Source organism: Andrena cerasifolii, chromosome 13 (assembly GCF_050908995.1).
Source record: "Andrena cerasifolii isolate SP2316 chromosome 13, iyAndCera1_principal, whole genome shotgun sequence".
NCBI lineage: Eukaryota > Metazoa > Arthropoda > Insecta > Hymenoptera > Andrenidae > Andrena > Andrena cerasifolii.
The window spans coordinates 1,242,371-1,257,006 of record NC_135130.1 but is presented as its reverse complement, the minus strand read 5'-3'; the positions used below and the strand labels follow the sequence as shown (position 1 = coordinate 1,257,006).

General features: G+C 40.2%; 1 protein-coding gene across 8 annotated transcripts in view; it reads left to right on the top strand.

Annotated features, from left to right (window-relative positions):
• Nucleotides 1-14,636, top strand: part of Hcs (holocarboxylase synthetase-like protein) — a 73,616-nt gene that overhangs the window by 26,155 nt on the left and 32,825 nt on the right. For 5 of the 8 annotated variants that reach the window (XM_076825709.1, XM_076825707.1, XM_076825712.1 and 2 more), the window contains 4 exons: nucleotides 4,387-4,540; nucleotides 4,606-4,671; nucleotides 9,029-9,223; nucleotides 13,499-13,796. In XM_076825709.1, the coding sequence (XP_076681824.1) occupies nucleotides 4,387-4,540; nucleotides 4,606-4,671; nucleotides 9,029-9,223; nucleotides 13,499-13,796 (713 nt within the window). The remainder of the gene's footprint in view (nucleotides 1-4,386; nucleotides 4,541-4,605; nucleotides 4,672-9,028; nucleotides 9,224-13,498; nucleotides 13,797-14,636) is intronic. The other 3 variants (XM_076825711.1, XM_076825713.1, XM_076825714.1) reach the window with 3 other exon arrangements.

The following is a 14,636-nucleotide window of genomic DNA, read 5'->3' as shown; positions in this document are numbered from 1 at the left end:
TAGCGATCCAATGTGAGTTTGGGGATGCTAAAAATGAGACTGTGGTTACAAGCATCGCGCGGCAGCGTGCAACAATTATTTCTTTTCTGTCTTCGTCGAAAACAAACAAATTTTATTGGCCGTCACGCGCTGCAACGATCACATTGAATGAGCAGCCTCCCCTAAAGTAACTGTATCTTTCAAACGGGTGAATTCACGAAGCTAAAATTTTATATTATGGGTCCTCTGACATTCTTCAAAACACCCCGGAAATTTCATCTCGTTTGGCCACCGGTGCCTTTCGGAATATTATTCCATGCATGTGGTAAAGCAAACGTGTAAACACTTGATCTTATAATGAGGTGATTAATACTGTAAATTTTTCAGCCTGTGAATGAGGGTCTTATGATTAAACCTACTACTTGAATATAATATATAAAATAGAATGCTTTATTTTCGTTTATAATAACAATATACAAAGTATTTCAAGAAATTAGGTACATACCAGAGTTGGGCATTAACTACATAAAAAAATATTTAAATAACGGATTAAATAAAAGTTACTTTAACTTTATTCGTTATTCGAGGCTCGAATAACCCCGGTTAACTTTATTCGGCGCACAACGAATAATTTTTTTATTCGATGAATACAGTTAATTTTGTGTTATTTGTCAAACGTTTCAATTTCAGTGTTGAATAAGTTTTCAACTTTAACTTTATTCACCGGCATATTCGACGTCGAATAATTTTCTAGCGCGCGTTCGAGCCACCAAGGATCGGGAAATTGAGACCTGACGTGCTTGTTACAATGTACGCATCGTCCATCGACATCTTTTAAATACATTGTATTTTGCTACAATGACGGAAATGAAGTGTTATATTTTTTATACTATATAGAAGTAGTAATAATTTTAATCATCAGTCCCTCATTAACAGGCTTATAAAAATATAGTACTAATCACTTCATTATGAGATCAGGATCGAGTGTTTACATTTATGCTATGTAGTTACTGTAGGTTTTTCCGGAGTATCCCGTAAAGTTTCGATCAGTGAGCATTCCACAAAGTGCGGCGCCGTTTGACGGATAGGCGTGTTGCCGCAATGCGTCGCCACAGAAATTTAACTTGTATTGTTTCTAATGCACCTCTTTCCACTGAATACGTTACGGCAAAACAGATGCGGTACTTTGCCACATCGCGCCGGACGAAGTAAAACAGTCGTCAATTGGAACGCATCGACATACGGCATATGTATAACTACGCATAAACGTCGGTGTATACAGCCAACGAGGACGAGCCGGGCTCCGGATGAGTGCAGGCCGTGCCCCGGCCGGGTCTAGGACAAGCTCTGGACGGGCCTGAGATGCAACCTGTCGTGGCGTATCTGCCGCAGCGTTGCCGGATTTCTGAGCTGAGAATGTTCTGTCATTAGCTTTAGCTTACTCAAAATTGAAGATTCCGAGGTGTAACTGTGACTTTTCAATGAGCTTTTGCAGTCTGATAGGGCTTCACATACTGAAGGTAGAGGAGACCGGGTGTGGTTGTCTCATTTTCTTATTTTGATTTTTTTACGGGTTATAGCTGCAGGGAAGTTCATTCAGACTCAGATTAATATAAACTACGTACGTCCGACTTTATAAAAAAAATTCGTCCTGTGTATTTTGTCAATCAGATTAGGAGCTAATTCGCATTATATGCAGGAACTATTTTGTGACAATATACCCCGAAGCTGAGTTGGTTGTCACAAATTTAGATAGCTAAGTTTATCAATAAAAAGCCGATTCAAAAGCCGATTAAGGAAGTAATATCATTTCATTATTGTAATAATAAATGCTGTAGTCTTAAACACAAAATTAAACTTAGAAACATTATTAACAAACAGTTTACAACTTTATCGCTGAACTTCAATTTCTCTGGATATGCTTTCTAAATACAGAGACAAGCACACAAGGCAAAAGTCTTCTTCATTTTCTTCTTCATCCTTATAATTGTTAATACTTTTCTCTTTCTTTCCTTTATCGCATAAAATAACTCGTTTTGCTTTATTCTTCTTTCCAAATCATGAAGCTACACCTCGGGACCTTTGCTTGTCAGGTATAACTCTTCTACGTGTTGCACTTCGACATGGCACGGACTCGGCCCGTCCGGCCCGTCGTCTCAACGAGCGGCCACTGAGCCAGGGCCCAGCGGGGAGCGAGGAGCCGCCGAGTCTCCAACCTGTGATGCCAGATCGGGGACGGATTCCCTCAAGAATTTCCCCCACCTCGCGCATACTACGCCGGAGCAGCGTGTCCGTGAGCTCGGCGCTTCGGAGCTAACTCACGGACACACAGCTCCGGCGTAGTGTGCGCGAGGTGGGGGAAATTCTCGAGGGAACCCGTCCCCGATCTGGCATCACAGTCTCCAACGAGCTCGGCTGCTCCCGACGTCGGTCCGTCATGCGGTGCCGTACTTGGTGAGATATTCGCTTGATCTTCACCACCTTTTGAGACTGACCTACATATCGCGCATTATAATTTTGCTTCCGAGCGGCCACTGAGTAGGCCGTGCATGTGAGAGAGTTTGACCGTCGGCGTTCTTTTAATTCATTTCGAAAAATATGCGATCGCACACGCACGAGTATCATACAAAGGAACAGCTTAGCGTGATACTCATACGTGTGCGATCGTACGTTTTTCGATTCAAATTAAAAGAACGTCGACGGTCGGACTCTCTCACACGCACGGCTGACTCACAACCTACTCAGTGGCCGCTCGGAGGCAGTTACAATGCGCGATCTCTACATAATTGACCGATCCTTGGCGAAACTTCCGAAAACCGGTCAAACCCGATTGGGCTGAAATTTTGCAAATAGCTTCATTTTGCATAAAAATAACGTTTGCGAGAAGGATTTTTGGCGACTCGAATTTTTTTTTTACCATTTCAATGCCGTTCCCTACCTTACCGACAGAGTCGAGAATAGGATACAACAGTTATTCAAACATTCTCTTTATTATTCTCCTGTATATACATATTTAATATCGTTCAATAATGTTTCGAATGGGTCTCTGCCTGACTTCTTCACTTCATACCGCCATAAATATTCACAGATGTGAATTTTGGATCCTAACTTAAATGGCTAAAAATGTTTCTCGCAACATTGTTTCTATCTCTGGAACAGGCGCACGAGTCACGGGCCCAGCGACCGCGACTGTCAACACCCACAAGATAGGTGTGATAAAAAATAAAACAGCGCCTTCTCATCCTGATCCAGGACCTTCGATTCGTACATGTGTTTAAAAAATCCTGTACGCAAAATTTGAGTCAAATTTAATAAGGAGAATGCATTGAAGCTTGGCCCCGTGTAAACTCACATCGGTTCGCTACCATGCTTTACGCGCCCGCGAGCGGGCGCGCGCCCCCCGCCCCAAACTAACCCAAAACCAATACTAATACCCAGTATCAAGCTGATATCTCTTTCTAAGTTGATCTCTGTTTTATAGATTTTAGGAGATTAATAAGGAGAATGCACTGAATAACTGTTGAATCCGATTCTCCGCTCTGTCGGTAAGATAGAGAATGACATTGAAATGGTAAAAAAAAAATTTTCGAGTCGCCAAAAATCCTTCTCGCAAACGTTATTTTTATGCAAAATGAAGCTATTTGCAAAATTTCAGCCCAATCGGGTTTGACCGGTTTTCGGAAGTATAGCCAAATGAAATGTTTATATTTTCAATTTGTTCTTTTTCTAAATGCTTTTAGCAGATTGGTGTGATTATTGTGCACCACTGAGAATGAGCACAAACACAATTATTACAGTTAGACTATTCTTTAGTCAAATATATAAATTAGTTCTATTATAATTTTCAAATTGGTTAATTCTTATTTTTCTGTTTAATAATTTATTTATTCGCCGAATAGTATTGTACAGATATATTCAACAAAAGCAAATACAACTTATAAGAACCAGGTCTGTCATGGTCTACGAATAGGTTTACCATACGACCCGGTTTTCAAACCTCGTTCTGGGTGTCCTTTTCGGTTTACAAATACGGCCCGCTTTTCTTATTTCTTGATTTTTTTACGGAATTCAAGGAAGAAATTAAGAATAATGAACCATTTCTGAAGAAAGTTTTATGTACAGAAAAATATGACTTGGCTCCCAAGTAGATCGTTGCCGCACTTGTTACTATTGTGTTTTTCATTGCGTCGTTCTTTAAACACTACAATAAAAGTACTCATTTTCAAAAAAAAATCGTTCTGTAACTTTTCTTTTTTACCTGTCCTGTTTTTCTGGTGAAAAAATATAGTAACCCTATCTGTGAAATACAAAAATGTTGGAATAGTACGAAGCAATTAAATAGTAACTGAAACTTGTGATACATAATACAACGTAATTTTTGTAATTTAATTTTATTACATTTTTCAGATTGAAGATTACGGTGTAATTATTACATGGACGGCGACTAAGAATATCGATTTAATTATAGAGTCTGATATGGATATGGTTGCAAAATTTTTAAGTACAGCAATGGAAGGTCAATGTTATATTAATAATGGCTTGTTGTTGAAACGTATAGAAAGTAAGTATGGATTTTGATTTTACTAATCAAAATTTTCGGATTAAAGTAGATTTATGTGTTCTCAGCTGTCCTAGTATCAGGAAAGCCTTGCTTGTACAATAACGATCTGTTGAATTCACCGCCAACTAAAAGTAAGAATGAATTTTAAATAGTTAGTAGTTAATTAACTGTTAATAACTATAATTTAAATAATACATAATAGCAATTATAATATGTATAATTGCATTGTGTTTACACTAATTCTTTTGAAGATGTGTTATTAATTGAGAATTTATGCATGAAAATGCTGTATGCATAAATTAGCTACTGTTTTTTTTTGTGTAAATGTAATTATCACTTTAATACTTCTAAAACATACTAATTTCAAAAGTGATTAATATTTACACATGATATAATTAAGTATTTTCTGTTTGTAATAGTGTTTGTAAACATTGACAGTGGTATGATTCAAACAATACGAACGACAGGTTTTTGCCGACTATTCGATTTTTTATTGTTACAAAAATTGTTAAAAAAAATTCCCCCTGTTGTGGCATACAGAGTTCTGCTCGACAAATTAGAGAAGCGTGGGAGCATATTAAAGCGGTCTACAAATTGTACAAGAATTTGTAAAATTAAAACATGGAAACTCATCCATTTATGCTTCTCTAATTCGTCGAGCAGAACTCTGTATGCGACAACGGGGGGAACATTTTCAACAATAATTGTAACAACAAAAAAATGGATAATCTGCAAAAACCTGTTTTATTGTCCGAACCATACCACTGTCAATATTTACAAATACTATTACAGACAGAAACAACCAGTAAGGAAATTAAATGATAGTCAAGTTCTATTCAGTTGTACGCGTATCTGACGAATGTTCAAAATTAATTTTCTTGAAAACAACTTCGTACGAAAAAAAGTTCTGCCACGTTTTATGTTTCCTTTTACATGAACAATTATTCCCTTTTCGGTTGTGCTGTGACCGTCTTTCGGCGGTCACCGGTGGAACGGGGGAAGAATCATATTGCCAGCTCAGGTCGGTATGCCAGGGCGGGCCGTCGGTCGAATAAAGACACCGTGTTAAATGGGTAATAAGCGGTTTTTATTTATTACGTATACGAGGATCAAGTCTTACGTGCTTACTCTTACTTCGACTTATTCTAGACTTAGTATTACGACTTATTCTAATTAGGGTGGCGTCGTGTCGCGGTCTTGTGGTGGTTGCGCCTGGTAGCTGAGGCCGCATTTCCGCGCTTGCGAGTTGTAGGGGTAGACGATCGCTGTCCCGTCGTGCCAACGTGCTACATCCCCTCTTTTTTCAGGGGACGCGATCTTCCACTCGCGCTGCGTCGCTCGCCCGCCTAGGCCTGCTATTATATACAGTCTTACAGATTATATCGGTGGTCGTGCTGTGTATCCCCAAGTGTCCTGCTGTTGGCGCGCCATAGTTCTCCTGCAGTATGGTCGCCCGTAACATGGGCGTCCTGAATGCGCCAGTAGGGGTATCCTTCGGCTATGCGATACCCAGACTACCGGTGCGGTTCGCTTTCCGTAACCTGTTTCATTCGGTCGTACCATGTTAGACGGTTAGACGGTTTAGACGACAAGAGAAGATGTCCACGAGCAGTGTGTTTCCCATCAGCGGTAGTGTACCATGAAATCGTACTGCTGGAGCTCCACTCCCCAGCTGGCCAATCGCCTGGATGGGCAATCCATCTTCTGGAGCCACTTCAGGGACTGGTGGTCGGTTAACACCGTGAAGTGGTGTCCCTCCAGGAATGACCTCATCTTTTGAATGCCGCAGACCACGGCAAGGCATTCTTTCTCGGTCACGAAGTAATTCCGTTCGGCGGGATTGAGCGTGCGGCTCGCATAGGCGATGACGCGTTCTTCCCCCTCTAACTCCTGGGTTAGTACGGCCCCGAGCTTGTCGTTACTGGTTTCTGCCTGCAGCTTAAACGACTGGTCGAAGTGGGGACAGGCCAAACTAGTGCGCTGACCAACTGTTATTGGAATGTTTCAAAGGCCTCCGTTTCTTCCGTGCCCCAGGACCATTTCTTCCGTTTTTGAAGCAGCCGAGTAAGAGGCGCGACGATGTCCGCAAATCGCGGGATGAACCTCCGATGCCAGGATACCATCCCTAAGAACCGCTGCAGTTCTTTTAGGGTCGTAGGGTGTAGTATCGATGGTCTGCAATTTTTCTGGGTCGGTCTGCACCCCATGACTCGTGACCACGTGCCCGAGATACTTCAGCTCGGTCAGGCAGAAGTTGCATTTCTCCGCGTTGATCTTCAGCTGCGTATCTTGTAGTCTCTGAAGCACCTCCTTGAGGTTGGCCAGATGCTCCTCGAACGTTCTCCCTAGTATGATAATGTCGTCTAGGTAGGCGAACGCTCGAGGTCCCAAGCGGTGGCCAATGATGTGATCCAGGAGGCGTTGGAAGGTGGCCGGTGCGGACTGCAGACCGAAGGGCATCACGGAACTGATGTAGACCGCGTTCCGGTAAGGTGAAGGCGGTGATCGGACGGCTTTCCGGGGCGAGGGGCACCTGCCAGTACCCGTTGGCAAGGCATATTGTAGAGATGTACCGAACCTCGCGAAGCTTATTGAGCGTTGCTTAGCCCTGTGGTAACGGGTAAGCGTCCTTCTTGGTGACCTCGTTGACTCGCCGGAAGTCTATATATAACCGGGGCTTTCCGTCCTTTTTCTTTAACACAATCATCGGGGAGCTCCACGGACTTATAGACGACTCGATGATCCCTTCAGCGAGCATCCGGTCGAACTCCTCGTTGAAGATCGCCTGTGTGAAGGGGTTTCGTCGCTGGCAGCGCTTCACTGGCTCAGTTTCCTTCAGCCAAATGCGGTGTTCGGCGAGGTGCGTTCTTCCCGGTGGCTGGTCGAACTTTGGCAGTTCCTCCTCGAAGAATACCTTCAACGTCCGTGACTGCTCCGGCGTGCAGCCCCTTAAACCAGGCGGCAGCTCCATGGTCGCGGTATCGTCCACCGGTCCCCATTGCCGTCGTCCGATCTTGAGGGCCATTCCGAGCGCTCGTAGCGCGTTTATCCCGAGCACCACCTCCTGGATCAGGGTCGGCAAGACCGCATTTCGGAAGATGAACTCTTGTTCGTCCACTCGAGCGGTTAGCTCCATTTCCTCTCCTAGAGGCACGCTATTACCGTCGGCCATCACGACAAATAGGTCGGTCGTTACGCCAGTGCTGCCGTTCTCTCGGCACCAGTCGGCGACTGCTTGGCTAATGCAGGACTGGGATGCTCCCGTGTCTACCAGTGCCTGGTATGGCCCATTGTAGACCTCGAAGGGGAGGAAGATACGTCCTTCGTTCTCTACACCCTTGGGGGAGGCATTCTGTCTGGAGTGGGCCGGTCGGCACCTCTTCCGCCGGCGCCGTTTCCTAGCACCGGGTGACATCGGAAATCCCCAACTGTCTGCTGTCCTTCTATTATGCAAAAGATGTTGCCCACCTCGACGAGTCCGGTTCGTAGGTACACGAGGATCCGCAGCCTTACTTACACTTACTTCGACTTGTTCCAACTATGGCGGCCGGCGTCGTGAGTATTGCGGTACCGCGTCGGAATCCCGAAGCGGAGGCGCGTGTCGAAGGCACGTAAGTGTGTGCGGAGTGGCGATGAGAGTGTCTCTGGTCACCAGAGAGAAGACACTTTGATCCGTTTGTCCAGTGGAAAACAACTCGTGGACAAAACGAGGGCCGTAGGGATGTATGTGTCGCCGGGGAAGGATAAATCAATCCTGTTCCTGATCTTGACTCCCCGGTCCAGAGAATGGTCAACTGCCGTCCTCTGGGTACTGTGTGAAGTGACAATTCCAAAATGGTACCAAGAGACAGGTCGTCACCACGAAAAGTTTTTTTTGGAAAGAGTTCCAATAAGTAGCCTGTTACGCTCGCGGCGGCCTCTGTCCGTTTGGGCTGTCACGGCGCCTTATAAGCAAGGCTGTGCTAATTTCGCCAGCGCGAAGTCCGACGCGGCGCGCTCAGCTTCGCGGCCCTCTGGTGGCCGCGCGTGGCAGCTGCGGCCGCATATTCGCGCCCACGAGTGATAGGGGTAGATGATCGTTGTCCCGCCATGCCAACGCGTTACACTTGCAGTGTACATACTACGAATTATGCCCCACCCTGTATAGTCTAAGATAAACTAGATAAAGTATCTTAACAAATATGTACACGCAACGTACATACATACACAACGTCGTTCTCGTACCAGAGCCGATTTGCGACTGCCGGAATTCAGTGATTCTCCTCCCATGCTAATTCGTACTTTGCAGCAGGCGTCGTCAAGAGTAAAATGTATTACCCGTCATCATATTTGTCCTTTTAGAATAAACACTTTGTTGTTGTAATGCCTTTTCGTATCATTAAAGATATTGGAATTATTTAGGTTTGCTAAATTTAATGAGACATCCCGTATTATAAAGCAACCTTTAAAATAGTTATTATAATATAAACTTATATTGGTTTTAATAAGGATTTATAGACAAAGTGGAATGGGAAGGACACACGGAAAGATTAAGACAGCTAAGCGACACTGCCAAAATAGCATCAGAACAATCTAAATCACTTGAAGTTACGGAATTTCCAGACGTAGTAGTATATCCAGAAACTACTGGGGCTGATATAGAAATTGAATTTACGCAACCCATAGCACTCAACGAAACTCTAGGTAAAATTAAGGAAATGTATCTACGTACTATAATTGAATAAGTAAACAAGACACAGAAGCGGTCTATTTCAATGAAGTCTTTTTCCTTGAAACTGGAATGAGAAGTGGTATAAAAACTTGTCTACAGGGTGTTTATAAAGATGTGTGACTTTTTTCCGGATCAGTCCTATTCACCAAAATAATAATAAAAAAAATTTAAAAATTAAAACCGACTTCAAACAAATAAAAATTCACTGAAAAGTATAAAATAAGTTTTTTCTTTATTTAATCTATGACTCTCAATCTTTTTAATTCGGCGCCAGATTTACAGTGTGCAAATGATGAGGCGCCGACATAAAAAAATTGAGAGAGTCATAGATTAAATAAAGAAAAAACTTATTTTACACTTTTCAGTGCATTTTTATTTGTTTGAAGTCGGTTTTAATTTTTTTTTAATTTTTTATTTTTTATTTTTTTATTTATTTATGTAATATATAATATATATTATAACATAATAAATATAATATAATATTAGAACGTAGAGGGGACACAATTCCGAGCGATCGTTTTCGCTCCTCTCTTGCCGATGGCGAGAGCGAATCAGAGGGACTGAAAGCGAGCGGAAACGGTACGAGAAAGACTACGCGTTGACATTTTGTCTCGCTCTGTTTTTCGGACGTCGGATACTCCGTCCTTTGCCAGCCCGTGCATACAATGTATTATAATGAACAGATTTCTTATTTTTTTGTGTAACATGAAAACTACTTGACCGATTTTGATAATTCTTTCTCCACGACCTAAGTTGATCGAAGCCAAACTAAATGCAATAAGTTTCACCAAAATCGGTTCAGTAGTTACGGAGAAATTCGCTGACAAACATAATACGTATAACATACATACAAACATTTTGAACTGAGAACCTCTCTCTTTTTGAAGTCGGTTAAAAATAGTTGATATAGGGGAGAATCCTACAGTACCGGTCACTCCAAGTTTTTGCACTATAACTTGGGCTATTGTTGGTAAAAATCGGTATTTATGCAGAATAGGTGTTTCCCCACCGATTTTAATGATTTTTGGATATGTTGTAAAATTCAACATTCTGATTAACTTTTTCCTATACATGTTACCGCCGCACGATCTTCGTTTTCGAGATATTTGCGAAAAATTTCTGTTGATTTATTCCGACGCAACGCATTCCACTTTCCAACTTGTCCCGGGTATTAGTATTGGTTGGGGCTAGATTAGCGCGGGGGGCGCGCACCCGCTCGCGGGCGCGTAAAGCATGGTAGGGAACCGATGTGAGTTTATGATGACTCTGGTTCTAAACCATAATTTTTTTGCAAGGAAGAGGGGCCTTCGAGAGCACCTGTTGGATGTGTGGGGGCTGCTGTCAACACCCCGACTCACATCGGTCCGCCCCCCGCACTAATCTAGCCCCAACCAACACTAATACCCGGGACAAGTTGAAAAGTCGAATGCGTTGCTTCGGAATAAGTTAAAAGAAGTTTTTCGCGAATATCTTGGAAACGAAGGTCCAGCGGCGGTAACATGTATAGGAACAAGTTGTTCAGAATCATGTCCCCGGCAACTTATTTCAAGGTCGTCAAAATCGGCGAGGAAACACCTGTTCTGCATAATTACCTAAAAATCAAATTTCAAAAAAGTAATTCGTAGTACAAATTGTGGTTAATAAAAGGGGATAAATCGTATTTCTTAAATTTTAGCATAAAGATTAATAAGTTGCTGGAATAAAAAAGTTGTAATTCGTAGCGAACGAAAAATTGTCGTCCAGTACCGGCCAACTACTTAGTAGATTTTAAGGTCTAAGTAATTAATAATGTTACTAAAAACATTTAAAAACACAATAGAACATTTATTTAGGCACATCTACAAATGTCATAGGTAAAATGATCGATACTTTCTTGGTCTGTACAGTGCTCGTGAGCGCAACCCTTGCATTTGATGCACTGCGTCAAATTTTCGTTGAATAATTCTTCATAAATGATCCATTCAGTGACTTGTTTATCAAAACATAGTTGAAGTTCACTTTAGTTTAGTTTAGTCTAATTTTGTTTTATAATAGCGTTTTCAAAGCCGCATTCTAATCGTTCTGCGCCCATTTTCCTTTTTTCTGTTTAATTTCGGACACTTTTCTGCAGAAAAATAAAGAAGAAAAACCTAAGGACTTTAATTATAGGAAATTTTTTTTTAAAAATTTGACGGATACTGTAGGGTAGGGCGGGGCTAAAAGTCCGGCGGGTAAAAAGTCCCGAATTCAAAATCTGTATTCTTAAACAATGTATTGAGTTTCGCAGTAGGTATACTATGTAAAAGGCGAGAGGAAGCGGAGGTGACTAAGAGTCGCCAGTCGCTCCTGGACGTTCGTGCGAATTACTCGACGCCTTCCTTATTTTATGTATCGAAAACTAAAAGAAATACGTCGTCTTTGTTGTTTTATACGAAGTCAACCATAGTTTAAAAGCGTATCAGCCAGGTACGTAAAGATTGTATGTTCCTTTAGTAATGAGTGCATGATATTGTTTATTGCTAAATGATAATATTTTCTAACGTATATATCGCAGAAACTATAGAGGTACCATTGGGGCAAGATGTCCCTCAGACTGAAAACATATATTTTATTAATTGTTTTCGTAATAAGATGGCCAAAGTATAAAGAAATGATGCCAAAGTCTTTAAATAGTGTTTTTGTTTTAGTTGAGTAATTTTTTTTTAGTTTTTAGTTCAAAGTAAACCTTTGACATATATTTTTATTTTTTATTAAAAAAGTCATGCTTTCCTTTCAATATTGTATACCAAAAAGAATTGGTTTAAAAAAATATTTGTTGATATAACAAGAGTGTTTTTACTTATTTAGTTTAATATTACACGAAAAGACATTAGGGACTTTTTGCCCCGTGCGTGGGGCAAGAAGTCCATTTTGCATTGACAAACATTTTGTGGCATAACTCAACAGAAAATAACAATATCAACAAACGAACTTCGTGAACATAAAGCATAATAGTTATAGTTTATACAAAATAATACCAGATATCTCTAGATTGTTATTACCAAATTTTACATAGGTTTATATGAAAAACGGGACTTTTAGCCCCACCCTACCCTACCACTATCAGGTGGCCGGTACTGCACGACAAGCACGTAAAAAAAGTTTTAGGTTTGATGTGTAATATACAAAGCAAATTACAAAACCAGGGCGTTTATGTATACCTAATGGTCTAAAAATAATGTAAGTAATATGACAGAATTATTTAATTGCCTGAACAATAAGAAATCAGCTTTGAAAAATAACTTTTGTCGTGCGGAAAACCAGCGTAAACGTTAAACGTCTTAAAACCCTGGTAATACTGAATAAAAAAGATCGTCACCAGAATACGTTGTTCAGAACTATTGTATTTATTTATTTCTCCACCGATAGTGCAATTAACTATATGTCCAATGCCTACAAAGTTTTGGAGTTAGTATTTTTATATTCCGTAAAACACGGACCCAGGACGCCTCGTGGCATTTAACGAAACCCAGCTGTGTTTCAGCAGATCAATATATTGATTATCATTTCGCCTTTGTTCTTATAAAGACGAGAAGGAAAGGATATGAATGAAAATATAGTACGTATTTGGCCAACTGACGAACGCGCCTGTTAGCCGGTTGGCCTTTAATAGGCATTCCGGGCTGGTGTTTTACGGAATCTAAAAATGCGTATAACTGCAAAACTAAATATTATCGGACATACGCGTATACTGCATTTTTTTTATTAGTTTGGTGAGTAGAACTGATCCTGAAAAAAGGTTCCACATTTCTATAAACAGCCTGTGTACCAATTTCTATCACAATACCAATTACTTACGACCTTTGAAAAAAGTGGCTTTTTAGAAGAAAGATGCATAATATGATAAAAATATAAAATCTATAAATATTTCCTGTAGTCAGGGTAACAAAATACACCTTTGCTTTGCTAACTTGGAATATCGAGTATTCTGTCCTACTTCAAGCAGTTAAACCAGGCCTGTGGTTTGCTAGAAATGTATCAGAAAATGTTTTTGTAAATAATTTGCATTAGCACGAACGTGTGAGTGAATGTTTGCTTATTTTTCTTTGGAATCTATCAGAAAAATATTAATCGGAATCCATAACACTTCTGTTGTGAATAAATCTCGTGAGTTTCTATGAGTGCTTAAATAGTATAGATATAATACATGTTGGGTGATTACTTTATTCTTCACAAATTCAAAATTTCGTTACGATGTCGAGTTGAATAAAAATAACTGTTTGTTTTAGGAACTGAAAGTAGAAGTGAAATTTCTACACCAGCTTCTATATATATACCACAGCAGGATAATGAACTGTCGTCTAATGTAACGCAAGTCGTTACCGATAATACCATTCCATTTCAAGGTGTATCGCACTCTGGTAGTAAATCACTGGATACGCTTGAAACTTTAGAAGAATCACCCAACGTTAAGAAACCATGGCAAATATCTTGCATTGATATCAAGAGTACAAGTAAACTTTCAGAACAAAAAGATTTTGTTGTTGTCCAAGAAAGTAAAGTGACACCATCTAAGAGTAATATCAAGTAAGTTCTGTATATGTAGAATAAATAAGTATAGATACATAAACTAATAACTGCCATTTTACTTCATTTATATTAACTTATCAAAACTATGGATAAATCGTGCGTCGTTGAAGATAATCGTAATAGTATCCATGGTTTTTCAACTACTTACCACGATTCGATTAAATAACAATTTAAACTTTGAGAAAAATTAAAAAAAAAAAGCTTAATGATGCTAGACATCTGGTTTGTTTTATATGATAGCTTAATCAATTGCTAATAAGAGCATGTAAATTCTAGTTGATACCTCCTGCTACCTTAAACGTTATGCGGATTTTAACAAATGGATGGCCCAAAGTTTTTTGGCGTTCGAATGCGTTCTGGGCGCGTAGGTAGCGCCATGCCGTTTGATAAGCGGACTCGGTCGTGGTTGAAATATTTTCATTACGTGAATCTTATCTGCGGCTAATTTTAATTTTTATAATCACCGGATAGCAGTCATCTCGGAACGTATTTCAGCTGCATCGCATTAGTCTTTTACCGAACGTGCAAAGGAAAACATACGTATCTTGTATTTGAAACATCAATTTAATTCTGTATATTATTGTGTTCCATAGTATTCATAGTTCAGTTCTATATTATTCATAGTTTATAGCATATCATATTTTATATAGTTTATTACAATTATTACAAACATTATATATAATAATATCGGAAAGGTTCTCAAAATAATCGACATCAGTGCTTTTAATTTTCACTACGGAAATATGTTACCGTAAGGAATCAAATTATTTCATAGCAAAATCAATTCTTGTTGAAAAACATCGATGTAAAGATACTTTTAATTTTGGCTAAAAAATA